The following is a 13406-nucleotide window of genomic DNA, read 5'->3' as shown; positions in this document are numbered from 1 at the left end:
CAGGAATGAATTGTCTGACTCCCATTTCGAAGGAACTTAATGTAGGTGCCTTTGGGAGAGCCTTGTTTTCTGTGTCCGTAAGGGATCCCAGGAGCATCTCCGTAAGAGGGTGAGCTTGCTGACCAGCCTCACAGTGCCTGTGTTCCCAGACAGTATCGCGCACGTCACCTTTAAAGTGCTATCGCGTTCTTTGGGACCAAGGCAATTGCAGAAAGGAAAGCTGCAGTTTTGCCGATGGGCTTTGTGGATGCGGCCCCTTACGATGCAGTGGAGCAGATGCGCTGGGTAGAACTCCCTGAAGGGGAACTAAAGGGAAAAGGCCAAGAAGAACATTGACCCGATGAGTCCCTGAGATTAAAAGGAGCAGGTTGTGAGTTCAAGGCATGAATCTTCCATCCAGGGAAATAGCTCACCAAAGGTTTCTCCAGGCACTTGTAACACAGACCTCTTTTATTGGGTTGTTTTTTTTTTTTTGGTGGTGGCTTCTATTTAATTTAAACAACCCTCATGTTGTTTAGGAAAATCCAGTGAGTTTATAAATCCTTTGACCAACGCTGTGTTTAGAGAAACTTTGTGCAAAGGACAGAGTGGACAGAGCATTTCCACCTGGCCGGCACTGACATCTAACAGGACCTGAGCAACACCAGCACAGTTCGAGCGTCGGTCCCTCCCCGTGCACCTCTGGGTGCCGCCAGGTGCCACGGGAGCTGCTGGCAGGTCCGAGCAGCTTGGCGATGCCGACCGGCTCCAGTGAGACCTTACCCTCTCCTTGTTGCCTTAACTGCTCAGATAAAACCCTTCTCAGCCTTATTTCTTCCCCCCCTTGCAATTGTCACCAGCCTTGAACACGCACTCCTCTCTGCCAAGTGCACTCATTCCTTAGCCTGGCAAGAGAGAGAGTTTGCAGCTGCCTGATGTGTTTTTTTTTAATATAAATGCTTCCTTTTGTGTTGGGAAATACATCCCAGAAGTCCGACCCTTTGCCTCTCGGACGGCTCTGGCCGACCACAGCTTCTCCCGCTACGGAGCGATACAGCAGAAGGGAAAAATTCCGGCTTTTCCCATGCGTTGGCTGGGTGGGGAGTGTTTGGATCTGATTTTGCCAGCTCCCTGGTAATCTTGCAATCAGAAGTGGCTGTGAGTTAATGAGAGAGGCAGGAGGTGCTTCTAATTAGAATGGAAAATCATCTCAGTCACAGAGAACTGCCTTGAGCAAGCTGTGACAGCAAGGGAATACGTGTAAAATGGGGGGGGGGGTTATCTTCCTGGGAGCTTAGTGTCTCTTTTCGTGTAATTTGGCGAGTCAGGGTGTTGTCTGATGGTAAAGTGAAGCCCTGACAGCACCTGCTTAGCTAGGCAGTGTGCAAGCAGATGCAGGTTATGGCTCTGCAACAGTGTCCTGATGGGGAAAGATACCCAGCAAGCAGCGTAATTACCCCGAAATAGCAAGGGAAATTGCTTTGCCGGGAGAGCCAGTTCCCACACCTGCATTGCTGCACTCGTGCCTTGTGCCGCGGAGTCAGTCCACGAGTTTGCGTGGTTTTCTTTCCTTAGCTCTGTCCCTCCGCCAAAGGCCACGTGTGTTTCTACTGTCGAGGTTTGTTGTCTTCCACCCGTGCTGGTCCGCTGCCTCCTCTCTTCCAGCTGTGGCACCTGTTGAATAAAAACTTGGTCTCCCGTGGAAGAGCTGCGACTGCCTGTGGAGTCCCAGAGCAGTTTCTTTATTGCCAGTATTTCTTTACCCCTTTCTGCTTTCTCTGTGGCAGAAAGCAGAGAGCGGGGAGGAAGGGAGCCTCAGATTATCGGAGGGGGTTTGGACCACTTCCTACTGCAGGGAGACCTTTGTGTTGCAGTAAATGTTTAATAACAGTATTGTTTTGGCCGTAAGATCGAGCCAATTAATGCCCTTAATGTATGCACGCTGCCCTGCAGTAATGAGACGCAAGTTAAGAGCATCTCGTACAGCATGCCTTAACATCATAGTATTGAACAATACCACCACAACCCACTGACAGATGGTAACTCGGTGGAAAGTCTGACCAACTCTCACCGTTCCGAGTAAACCAAAGTTGTGCCACGTACCATGTTTCCAGGAAAGCACATTAAACGTGACACACCAGCTTAGAGGCAATGGGTTGAGCTTTGAGGCATCACAAATTGAAGACAAGGAAAGAATTCTTTCATTGACTACTTCTACCTGCAAATCCTTGCTCCTTCCTGGCTCATCCCATGACTTGAGGCAAGGGTTGTCCTAGAGCCTGGGGTATGGAAAATTTGCTTGGACGTGGTCACTGGTTAGGTAGACCAGTTTTGTGTATACTTCCATTTGAGCGATACGCTCTTTTCCCAAAACATAAATGTACTTGGGAATTAGAGCTGCAAAACCTAACAGAGTATAGAATAAGTAGTTTTATGTGCTGTGAAAGCTGAAAACTTGGGCGGCTGTCTTCCCCCTATGTTTTTCCCCTTTCCCTGTTACACTACACACACAGAGATGGAACAATGTGTTATTATTCTCACCTAGAACTGTACCCCAATAAAGCTTTTTTATTTTTATCATCTCTGGACTGGACAGGTATATATATATTTATTTTTTTTTCCTTTCTGAGAAATAAAAGGTTTTCAAGGAAGCAATATCGATATCTTTGAAAAAGTACCTAAAATAGAGTTGTCAGTAGGAGAAAGTACCTTTAGGAAAACAATCAAAACCTCTTCCTTCTTCTTTCAAGCCCCCCCTTCAGCTTCTTCGAGGGTTTTTGAAAGCCAGTGAGGGGAAATGCAGCTCCTTTTAATTACAGAGAGGATGTGGGCTGAAAAACAAGCAGGTGATGGAGTTTGGGCTGACCAGACCACACACCGAGTGACCGTGTGCTGGTGTGTATCCAGATATGTGTCCCTGAAGAGAGGTTAGGAAATAATATTGCAGAAGTTAGGAAAAGATTTCCATGAAACTGTGTGGCTGCTTTCCCTTTCTTTCTTTACCTCTGTGCACTCTTTCAGCCTTTACCATTACAACGACAAGTCTTTACAGGGCTCTGGTTTTTCAGCTCTCAAGAGGCAAGCCACGTGGAGAGGACATGATACAGTTCATCAATGTATGATGTTCATCCTGGTCTCAAAAGAATAGAAAGAACTCTTCAAAAAAAAATCCTCAGCTCTGAGTCCAAACTGCCGGCAACTTGTAATCGGCCAAACCTGGCTCCTTTCATCAGCCCTTCCTCTTCTGAAACGTGCTGCTTCTTGGGATATCTCTGCAGAGAAATTCAAGAGCTTGTTCCACCCAAAGGATCAGACGTAGTCGGGTGCCAAGAGGGCTGTGTTTCTGAGAAGTCTTTGTTTGGTGTGCTGGTGATACGTCAGTACGAGATACTGAATTGGGATTTCTTGGCTCATCTTATTCTTTGGGCACTTCAGCAAATACGTGGAGCACATCAACAGGGAGGAAAGCGGTCTGGCAACTTCAGCTGAAGTGTAATGTTGACGGAGAGTCATTTCGAGTAAGGCTGTAGTAATATCTGCTGCGTCTCTACGTGAGCTGTCTAGTTTTGTCCCATGCGGTAGCTGCGGCACTGCTCTCTGTAGGTATTTCAGTGTTGCCTCAACCCAGACAATAAGACAGCTCTGTATCAGCGGGTCACTTCACGTGGGTGATGATTCCTCACCGCGAGGACTGGGTCCTGCAGGTTATGAGTGGTAGTGTTTGCCGAAGGTAACGACAGCACTCCGGCACTTCAGGCTGGGTTTGGGGTGGCTCACAAAACCTGCACTGAATTGGGACCGTTTGGAGGAATGTCTCGGCTTCGGAGCCTGGAAGGGGCTGTAAAGTGGAGCCGGGCTTGCAGGAGAGCTCTGGGAGATGTTGTGGATGGTGGGAGCAGAGCTTGGTAGTTAGGGGATTTTCGGACGATGCAAGGCGAGTTTATTTGCATGTTGCGGTTCTGATGAGTGGCTGTTACAAAAACTTCCTTGCCTTTCTTGTATGCTGTGTCACATCTCGTTTCCTAGAAGGACCTGGTACTGGGTTTGCTTTTGATATTGAGTCTTCCAAATTTTATTCGTGATTCTTGACAAAATAGACCTCCTTTTGAAAGCGAGGGATGTTGGGGGAGAAATATGGGAAACCACAAAGGAAATGCCCCGTGTTTCCAGGCTTCAGTGCTTGCCTGGATCTGCCAGAGCATGTTTTCAGAAGACCAGGTGTTTAGGATCGCTTCTGAAGACAGCAAACAGATTCTTACAGTTTTGGCCAGGTCTGGGTAAGTAGCTTGAACAAAAGCAAAAGGCATGTTGAAAGTTCGCCGAAGTGGTGGTTGGCCCGTGGCCACAACAGTACTGCAAATGCCAAGACAGTTAAGAACCATCCATCAGAGACCTTGTTAATTTGGTAATTGGGTCACATTTTATGGGAACAGATCTTATCCTCGTTCATGGGATACAGCACAAAGTGCTTCTGGGTAACAAACTCTCGTTAGAGCTACAGTCTCCCAGGGTGGTTTCCCTGTTAACACTTCCATTGAGCATTCCTATACGTAACTGGACTTTTTTTTTTTCCCCCAAAAGGCATGTACAAATACAGTCTGGGTGCAGGTTAAGACATGCAATCAAGGAGGATTTTATGTCCTGTAGAATACATAGTCCGGGAAAAGGAGTAAATCAATACTACAGGTGTGTTACATTGGTTGAGTTGCTGCCTGCAGACCACACAATTGCAGCACAGGAAGAAAGTTGGACCTAGAGAAGAATGGAAGGAGACTTGAAAGAGGCTCTTTTCTAAAACCGTTGTCCTTGTGTCCCGTCATAACAGCACCTACCAGCCCTACTAAGGCCCTGTAATCCAGACCTACCTCTCGCAAATATTCGGTGAGCGGTAAGCCTGATTCTGCTTCTTCCAAGGCAGGCCAGCCAACGAAGGGAAGCACTGTCTTCACGTTATGGCTAGGAAAGAAGTGATGGGCCCAGAGTCACCTTGAGAGCCTCTGAGAAGGCACTGAACATCAAATCATCAAATCTTGGCTAAGTGCTTTTATCACAGGACCCTTCTTCCCTTAGGAAAGCATGTTCTCTGACAACAACGCCTTCCTTTTGTCCTGGCGTGCCTTGAATTTATTTGGAAGCGGATCGTTCGGTGAGAGATGTAACACTAACATGCCTTTGGCTTACTTGTGCTCATGTTTGCTGCTATTTACAACTTCAGCAAGGCAGAGGAGTGTGTTGAAAGCCTCCTTTTGATGGCAGACGGTTGGCAAATGATCTGTGCTTCACATCCCTTCCTAGGGCAAAAGACTGGATCTCTTTGGAGCAGGAAGCACCTTCAGGAATGCGAAAAGCATAAATAAATAGGGCAATGGTGCCGATGTGTGAGTTCACTGAGTAGTTGGATGTCCTTGGTCCCTATGCACCTTCTGGAGCTTCTAACGCCTTTGGTGAGCAGTAGGGCTCAGGCAGGCAGCTGAATTGCTTCTTCCTAGGAATAGGGTATGAAGAATTTGAAATCCATACCTAATCTCTAGAATTCACTTGGCTGTGTCTCTGAAACTGCATGCAAGTGTCAGTTGGTTCTGTTGGGTTGTATTGGCGGATAGTGAGTTTTCGCTGAGAGCCCAAGCTCTCATTTAATTGAAAGCAAACATGCAGCAAAGTTTCTAAACCCTGTGCAAGAATCTTCTTGTTTTTTCCATAGAGAGTCTTTGGAGTTTTTTGGGTTGCTTTTTGCAGCTTGTCGTATGTGCATGCTGGGAAGTTCTAGGCTTTCCTTGTCTGACACCGGCAGGAAAAACACATGACCAAAAAAGGCTTTTGGGGATACAACAATCAAAGGCATTTCTGACATTTTAAAGTGGTTCTTTTGCCTTCAGTGACACAAAAAGGGTCTGTTTGGGGGTTTTGTGAGTCCTTACTGACTGCGCTCTACTGCCAAGAAGAGCAGACTGCATCTACGCTGGTGGTCACTGCAGGGTGGACACAGATTCACAAGTTGGGATATTTTGGATCAAGAAAGCCTCCGGGATACCTAGCTAAGGAGTTGTGCTGATAGTGTAAAGAAGCTTAACTTGGAATGGAGGCAACTGTCACTTGTCCAATTGCTGACTCCGAAACTGCCAAAAAAGCTGACGTCTGCTACTAAACAGTGCTGCATCCCTGTATGAGAGATGTCTTTCTGTTAGTCTGAAGGAGCCATGCCCTCTAGCACAGGGCAGCTGAGTGCTTTGGGCATCTCCTTTTGTGCTTTATTTTACCAGCCAGCACGTCGAGGGCACAGTTTAACGGATGCTGCTACTGTGCAGTCCAGTTCTGCTGCCCAGTTTGGAGCTACAGAGGCGATGCAAGCTTCCAGAGAAGAAAATGGGAAGGAAATGAAGATCGATCAATGCCCTTTGTGTTTAGCTTGACCTTGAGGGCTCACGGGATAAATGACCTTGATTATCTCTCTGCTTTTCATCCCTGAACTGCTCAAAGGCGTTGGGGGTGAGGGGAGGGTCTGTGAACTGAGCCTTTGTAGGTCTGTAATGGGGTTGGGATGTGGGGACCGAGCTCTGGAAAGAAGGGAGCTTTTGAGCCTCAGGCCAAGTGGCAAAACCCACGGTTTGGTCTGCTGCCTTCTGTGCTGCACAAAGGCTCTCCGCTCCAGCTGCTGGCGTGAATGGCAGAAGGGATTCACGTGCCAGCTCCTCTCGGAGAAGAGGCATTGTCATCAGAGTCGCTGGCTGGGATCTGAATTTCGCAGCCAGTTTTCATTTCCATCTAGTGAGTTCTGCTCATACCCTAGATTGCAAATATTTGCCAAACTTTGAAGTCTCTGCCCATAGGACAGCTGGAGTTGGCGCGGCAGGCCAGGTCAGAACTATACCCACCAGATGGACCAGGGAGAGTTAAACCCTGTCTCTCTAAATAGCCAGGAGTGTCACTCATCAGTTCCCGGTTGGGTTCTGTCGCCAAGACCTTGTTGTCAAGGTGCAACACTACTACTGAGGATCCAGATGCAGATTTTCACACCTCAGGTCTGTTTGTCAGTCTTTCGCTGGTTTTGTTCCGCTGTTAATGTGGGATGATGGTAATACTGTGGATGCTGTCTCTGCCTGTTCACACTCAGTTGGTTGTTGCCACCGAATTGGCATTAACTGGAAATCGCTTCGATGCCAGACAAAGCATCCGAGAAGGGCTGTGTGAGCACAAACTGGAATTGCTGATTCTACATTGACAAAGCCCTCTTAGCATCTGGGATGGAGTAAATAGGAATACGGCCGTCTGTCAGGGCAGTGTTCTAGGGAGGACTGCATGACATGTGGCGACTGTGGCTTGGATGTGGCTAAGAGCATTGCCATCTAATCGTAAGTCCTGCCTCTAATAAAGGCAGGTCTGGAGGAGGGGCACGCGGTGGCTGTCGTAGCCCGCTGCTGTTAATGTGTCGGTGGGCTCTTCAAGGCTTAGCACACTGAGGTCTCATTGCCAAGTTCCAGCTTGACCTGGTCTTGTTGTGGGGCTGCTGCCATGTGCTCTATCACGGCTCGTTGGACAGTCAGCCTTTAACTTGCTTGTGCACAAGACAAGCCTCTCGCACGCCAAAAGTCGTGGCTGTTAAAATCCCCAAGATAATGTGGAAATAGCAAAATCCGCGGCAGTAGTTACATAAAGGCAGCCATGCCTCTGAGCAACACGAGGGCATCCCAGGGTGGCAGCGAGCATCCCGTCACGGAGAGAGGCTGCTGTGCTTCTCACGGTGCTCTGTGTGCCCTTCACCAGGCACCCCACAGCCCTGCAGATAGATACACAGCCCCGGGCTCACGGAATTTGATGTCCTCTGCTGTCAGGCTTTTTGGGAGAGTGAGTTATAGTAAAGTCAGCAGAGTTTTCCCAGATGGACTTTCCTGAGACCTTGCAGTGCATAGTACAATGTAGTATTCAAGAGGAGGTACCAGGGAGGAGGTCGTTCCTCACCTTACCTGAGGAGCCAGGTCTCCGTCTTGCACGTGCGAGGCAGGATGGAGAAGCAGCTGGATCCCCTCGGCCAGAGGAGAACTCGGCCACCTTGGTGCTGCTCCAAGCGCTTGTCTGGACTAGAAGAATTTACACAAATAAATAAAATTACACTGCTGTAAACCCTGTGCAGATGTAGCATGATGCTGGGAACCTTAGCGAGTGAGAAGTGCAGAGAAGTGAGGTTAGCACACACCCTGGTGTGCACATCCCGCTGACACAGCCCTGTTCTGCCGCTGCTCCAGAGCCCCCTAAGGCAGACCGAGCCTTTCGCCACCGCTTGCGTTTGAGGGCCAGATCTCAACCTCTCTCTGAAATCGAGAGGTAGACAGTACCTACAGCCCAGAAAAAAACTCAACAGGAGAGGATTTTGTGGAGCTGATATCCAATACCATCCAGATATATCTGGTCTTTCCCTGCATCGCTACGGGAGCTGTACCCTGCTGCAGAAAGAGAGCAGAAATAGGGGCAGTGCCGCTTCTGAGAGCCCCAGAGCCCCTGCCACGGTCCAGCTCTTCCTTCCATTTAACCTCTTTTAGTTTTTTAGCCTTCCTAATTCCCCGCTCCGTGAAATGGCTTTTCTGTCTGACCTGGTCCGCTGCTTATACCACCTTGAGTCTCCTGCATCTCGCTGTCACGGTTGCTTTGGCAACAAATTGAGAGAGGCCGGGAGCAGCTCAGCACGGTAAAGAACGAGAAATTTGCCCGGATTTACGAATCTCTCTCTGACCCAGCTCGTCCATCAAGTAACGGGCTTCCAGCCATGTCTCCCCAGCTCAGGGGGGGCTGCTGCTAAGAGCATTTAAAATGTAATTAACCTGGCTCTCGGAGGTTAGTGTGGCCTTCTGAGGAAGGAGGCTGGGCTTTCCCAGGTTGATGGAGCTCTTGGAACAGGCTGATAAAGGCACCCAGCTGTATTCCTTTGAGCCTGGAGGGCACCACTGGAGAGGGGAAAGCATCAACCCTTTCAGTACAGTTCATAGGGTTTGCAAATATCAGGCAGTATATTGGTTTGGGTGATTTTTTTATTTTTTTTTTTCTAAACTAATTAGATGATAGCGAGTAACGTTCTGCATAGAAAACTGTTCACTGTAAACCAGAGTGACGTCAGAACCTCATCCAGCTGAGAGGGTAAGTAGTGTAGGACGTGGAAGGGATGGCAGAGGAGGAATTACTCACCTCCTCTGTGTGAGGTTGTCTGGGAAGCAGAGCGGGCTGGAAGCTTGCGAGGTACAGAGTCAGTTCTTGGCTGAGTAACCTTGGCCAAGGAGCATCCATCCCTTCCCCTGCTGTAGAAGTGTGGCCAGCACGAGCAGCATCTGAGCGAACAGAGGGCGCGTGGTGCAGCTTAACGGGGTACGTGGTGTCCCGGAGGCAGCTGGACACTGAAGGCCAGTGCTGGGTTTCCATTCTGTCACGCTTACGGTCTGGTTTGCCTTCCTTCCTCAGAAGAAACGATGAGGTGACGCACATTAAGATCCAGAACACAGGGGATTACTATGACCTGTACGGAGGTGAGAAGTTTGCCACCCTTGCAGAGCTGGTACAGTACTACACGGAGCAGCAGGGACTGCTGCGGGAGAAGAACAGCAATGTCATCGAGCTGAAGTATCCTCTCAACTGCCAGGACCCCACCTCGGAGAGGTAAGCCATGCTCTCTAACAGCCTCTGTCTTGGTGGTGGTGATGCTGTCTTCCCAGATAGCTCAACCTGGCCGGCCTCACCTGGCCTGGTTTGGGAAAGGAGCCCAAACCGGAGTGTGTTTGGGTTTCGTGACCCAAAAGCTGCACGTCTCTGGGATATGGTTCTCCAGCTGCTCTGCCTGCAGACGTGACCAGAAGCTGGCTAGGTAACATCCACAAGGCCCAGAAGCTGGTACTTGCTCAGCGTCAACATGTGCTAATAAGCTTTCTCTAGCTTTTAGGCAACTGGAAACACAGAATCGTAGAGTCATAGAATAGTTTGGGTCAGAAGGGACCTTTAAAGGTCACCCAATCCAACCCCCCCTTGCAATAAGCAGGGACATCTTCAACTAGATCAGGTTGCTCAGAGCCCCGTCCCACGTGAGCAGTATGAGTCCATCTGCAAAGGGTCCTGCAGGCATATCCTAGGAAGCACACAACTTTGGTTTTCAAAGAAACCAAACACCTGCAAGTGACTTGTCTGCCTGCAGAACGCTGGGTAGAAACGCTCCGTAAAGAGTCTTCCTCCATCCTATCTCAGCCTGTGTCATCCTAGTAGCAACACACTGTTATCTTGGAGGGATGGGGATGGCTGACTCCCTATGAGAAGCAGCTTGCCTCGGGCTGCTTCAGGATATTTCCACCAGCCGATTAGTGACCTTCTTTCTTCCCCTTCATCTGTGACACTCCAGTGACCCTTTTTTTCCTTCTCCTCCCCCTCAGTTTCCCCAGTGTCATATGCAGCAGCTGACACGGTGGGTTGGAAAGGGGAATGCCTAGTCAGGCGGCTGGCGATGCCAAAGCGGGCCCCTAATTACTCTAATTTTAGCAACCGGGGTAAGGCGAAGCCGTGACTAGTCTCGGTTCCTGAAATGGAGTGGAGGCACTCCTCTCCACGCCGTCATGTGAGCTGACTGGGCCGCGGCGCTGGGAAGTCCCTCCAGCTCATGTCCTCCCTTGTTGCCAGAGAGGTTTCTTTGCTCGTTCCAGATCGCGGTGTGAAAAGCGGCCAGGCAGTCGCTCATGTTAGCAGAAACTCTGGAAAAGTGGAAACCCCCTTCAGCTGGGTTTCCCCCTCTTCTCCCGCCAAGGAAAGTCTGGCTTGGCGAGGAAGACTGCTGCTCCAGACCACCCATCTGATGGCATCAAGGAGAAGAGAGGGAAAAGGATCCAAGTCCTCTAAATATATGAAATGGTGATGCTGTCAGAATATAGCGGGATGTATCAGGGTAGCAGGGTTTCCAAGACCTGGCCCTGAATAGCAGCGATGCTGTAAGCAGGCACGGGGATGTTTCACCAGAGGTTGGCCATTCTGCCCTCTGCAGCAGTATGGCCCGTGTAGCCCCCTGATCCCAATGCCTTCGCAAGCCCGCAGGAACGAGTCTGGCACTTTGGGGGTCTTCCCAGTTGAGCTGGAAACGGCTGCCTTTGCAGCGTGCTGAGTCGGGACTCGAAAGGCCCGGCATCACTGAGTGCTGTTCTATAAACTTCGTCCTCTGGGACAAAGTTGCTGAGATGTGACGTGATGCCATTGCATAGCCCCTGGAAGGTTATTTTGAGCCTCTCTGAATTCCTGACAGCTTGGCTGGCGGGCCCAGGAGCCAGCATCTTCAAAGCGGGACCTGTGGCATGTGCCCAGAGCCACTGCTGAGTGTTGATGGAGCGTGGGGATTGAAGGTTCTGAGGCAAAAAGAAACTCTGCTTCCCTCCAAACTTATTTCTGTCTGTGGAAGGCTGTAGCAGAGTGCTAGCCCGTGAGGCATGCCTGCCCTGGATAGCTGCTGTGTGGGTAGGCGAGACGTGCTGCCTTGTTAAGCCAGGTGAGCTGCCTAGCCAGAGCACGGTATCGCTGCAGAGGAGATGCCCAGGAACGGGCAGATTATTGTGTGTGTAACCCCAAGGCATTGCGGCAAGGGTTGTTGCCCGTGCTACAGGCTTCTGGCCAAGCTGGTTCAAAGATAGCCTGCGTTACACTGGGACTGCAGTGTAAGTATGTCAGCAGACCAAGAGAAAGGATTAGGAGAGATTAGATGGAGAAACAGGGGCACATGCGTGCAAGATGTACACAGACGGAGAGGTGGTGCAACTCCTGCCCGCACAGTGAGGCTTGGGAAGAGATGAACACAAAGCCCTGCACGTTGTAATCGCCGCTGCCCAGAGATGTGGCTGCAGGCAGGGCTGGAGGGGGAGAAACCTCCTGGGCACAGTGGGGAACCCGGTTTTGGCAACCAGGGGAGCGTGCAGGGCACTTCTCTTCTTCCTCAGCCCAACCTGAGCTGAGGATGGTGACCTGGGAGGGCAGCAGCAGGGACTCCACCTAGGAGGAGCCTGGTGAAAACCCTTCCCAAACTGTGTTCCTGGTCAGTGTTGTCCATATGCTCATGTCCTACACTGTCTGACTACAGCCTGCTGACTCCAAGCGTTAAAAAAAAGAAAGGAAAATGTAGCCACCTTCAAGTAAGAGCTGCCAGAATCATCAGAGCCCCATCCCTAGATGACAGTGCTCGTCGTACATCACGTGGCAGTTTAATATACTGATGCCATTTCACATTTGACTGGAAGATTGAGCAAAGCCCTGACATTTCCAGCCTCAGGCTAAGGTATTGATGTGACATTGCGAAGCGTTGGAGGAAAGTCACTGGGGACTGTTTCTAAAATAACTCAAGCCGGTGTCGTGCCAGCGGGTCGAGCCGTCAGACTGGGAGCCTAGCAATGGGTTTCCCATGAAAACCATCCCCAACAGTGAGTGTAGCTCTTGTCTAAAGGCAATGCTCTGTACATTTCTGAGCTGACCTTGCTCTCCATTGCCGCTTCCTAGGTGGTACCACGGGCATCTCACCGGCAAGGAGGCAGAGAAGCTTCTGACAGAGAAGGGGAAACCAGGTAGTTTTCTGGTGCGAGAAAGCCAGAGCAAACCAGGAGACTTTGTATTGTCGGTGCTGACAAATGAGGATAAGATGGAAACTGGGGACCGGAAACCACACGTGACGCACGTGATGATCCACTACCAGGTGGGAAATGTGCCGTCCATCCTCACCCTGCGATAGGTGCTGGGTGGGTGACCCAGCTGGGAGCTGTGCATTCGAATCTCACCGTGGTTTTGTCTTTCTGTCCTGCAGCCAGACGGGAAGTATGACGTGGGAGGAGGCGAGAGGTTTGACACGCTCACAGACTTGGTGGAGCACTATAAGAAAAACCCCATGGTGGAGAAATCTGGAGCTGTGGTTCATCTGAAGCAGGTAATAGCTACCCTAGCACATATTTGTTGGTTCTGGGCTTGCCCAGATTCCTAGGGGAGTGCACAGATCTGCTCCTGCTCTTTGGGAAATCCCTGACCCCAGAACATCCCGCTGGCTCCTTGTCATGCTTGTCCAGGCTCATACTTGCCTGGTCCTGCACTCAAGGCCTCAGGAATGGACCCAACTCCTGCCAAAACCCCCAGGGATTCGGGAACTGTTTTGGTTTGTGTTTTTTTTTCAAGGGGGAAGTTATCTGTCTTTCTGTTATTGAAAGTGATTTCTATTCCGTTTTCATCTGCCTTTCAGCCGTTCAACGCCACGCGCATCAACGCAGCTAACATTGAAAACAGAGTGAAGGAGCTGAACAAAATGGCAGACCACAGTGAGAAGGCCAAGCAAGGCTTCTGGGAAGAGTTTGAGGTACAGGATGCTCCTGTGCTGTGCCTGTGGGTGAAGGATAACATATTTGCATGGGAGCATCATGGTTTTCCAGCACTGAGGACCTCTTCTC

The 13406-nt window shown here is 50.0% G+C and overlaps 1 protein-coding gene across 1 annotated transcript in view; it reads left to right on the top strand.

Moving 5' to 3' along the window:
* LOC104157593 (tyrosine-protein phosphatase non-receptor type 11-like) overlaps positions 1–13406 on the top strand; it is a gene marked incomplete at its 5' end in the record, with an annotated part of 21168 nt that overhangs the window by 487 nt on the left and 7275 nt on the right. Inside the window, 4 exons of the mRNA XM_009694995.1 lie at positions 9424–9618; positions 12475–12667; positions 12776–12895; positions 13202–13315. Of these exons, the coding sequence (XP_009693297.1) occupies positions 9424–9618; positions 12475–12667; positions 12776–12895; positions 13202–13315 (622 nt within the window). The remainder of the gene's footprint in view (positions 1–9423; positions 9619–12474; positions 12668–12775; positions 12896–13201; positions 13316–13406) is intronic.

Source organism: Cariama cristata, unplaced genomic scaffold (assembly GCF_000690535.1).
Source record: "Cariama cristata isolate BGI_N322 unplaced genomic scaffold, ASM69053v1 scaffold2272, whole genome shotgun sequence".
Lineage (NCBI taxonomy): Eukaryota > Metazoa > Chordata > Aves > Cariamiformes > Cariamidae > Cariama > Cariama cristata.
The sequence above is the reverse complement of the archived record's forward strand: the minus strand, read 5'-3'. Positions and strand labels throughout refer to the sequence as shown.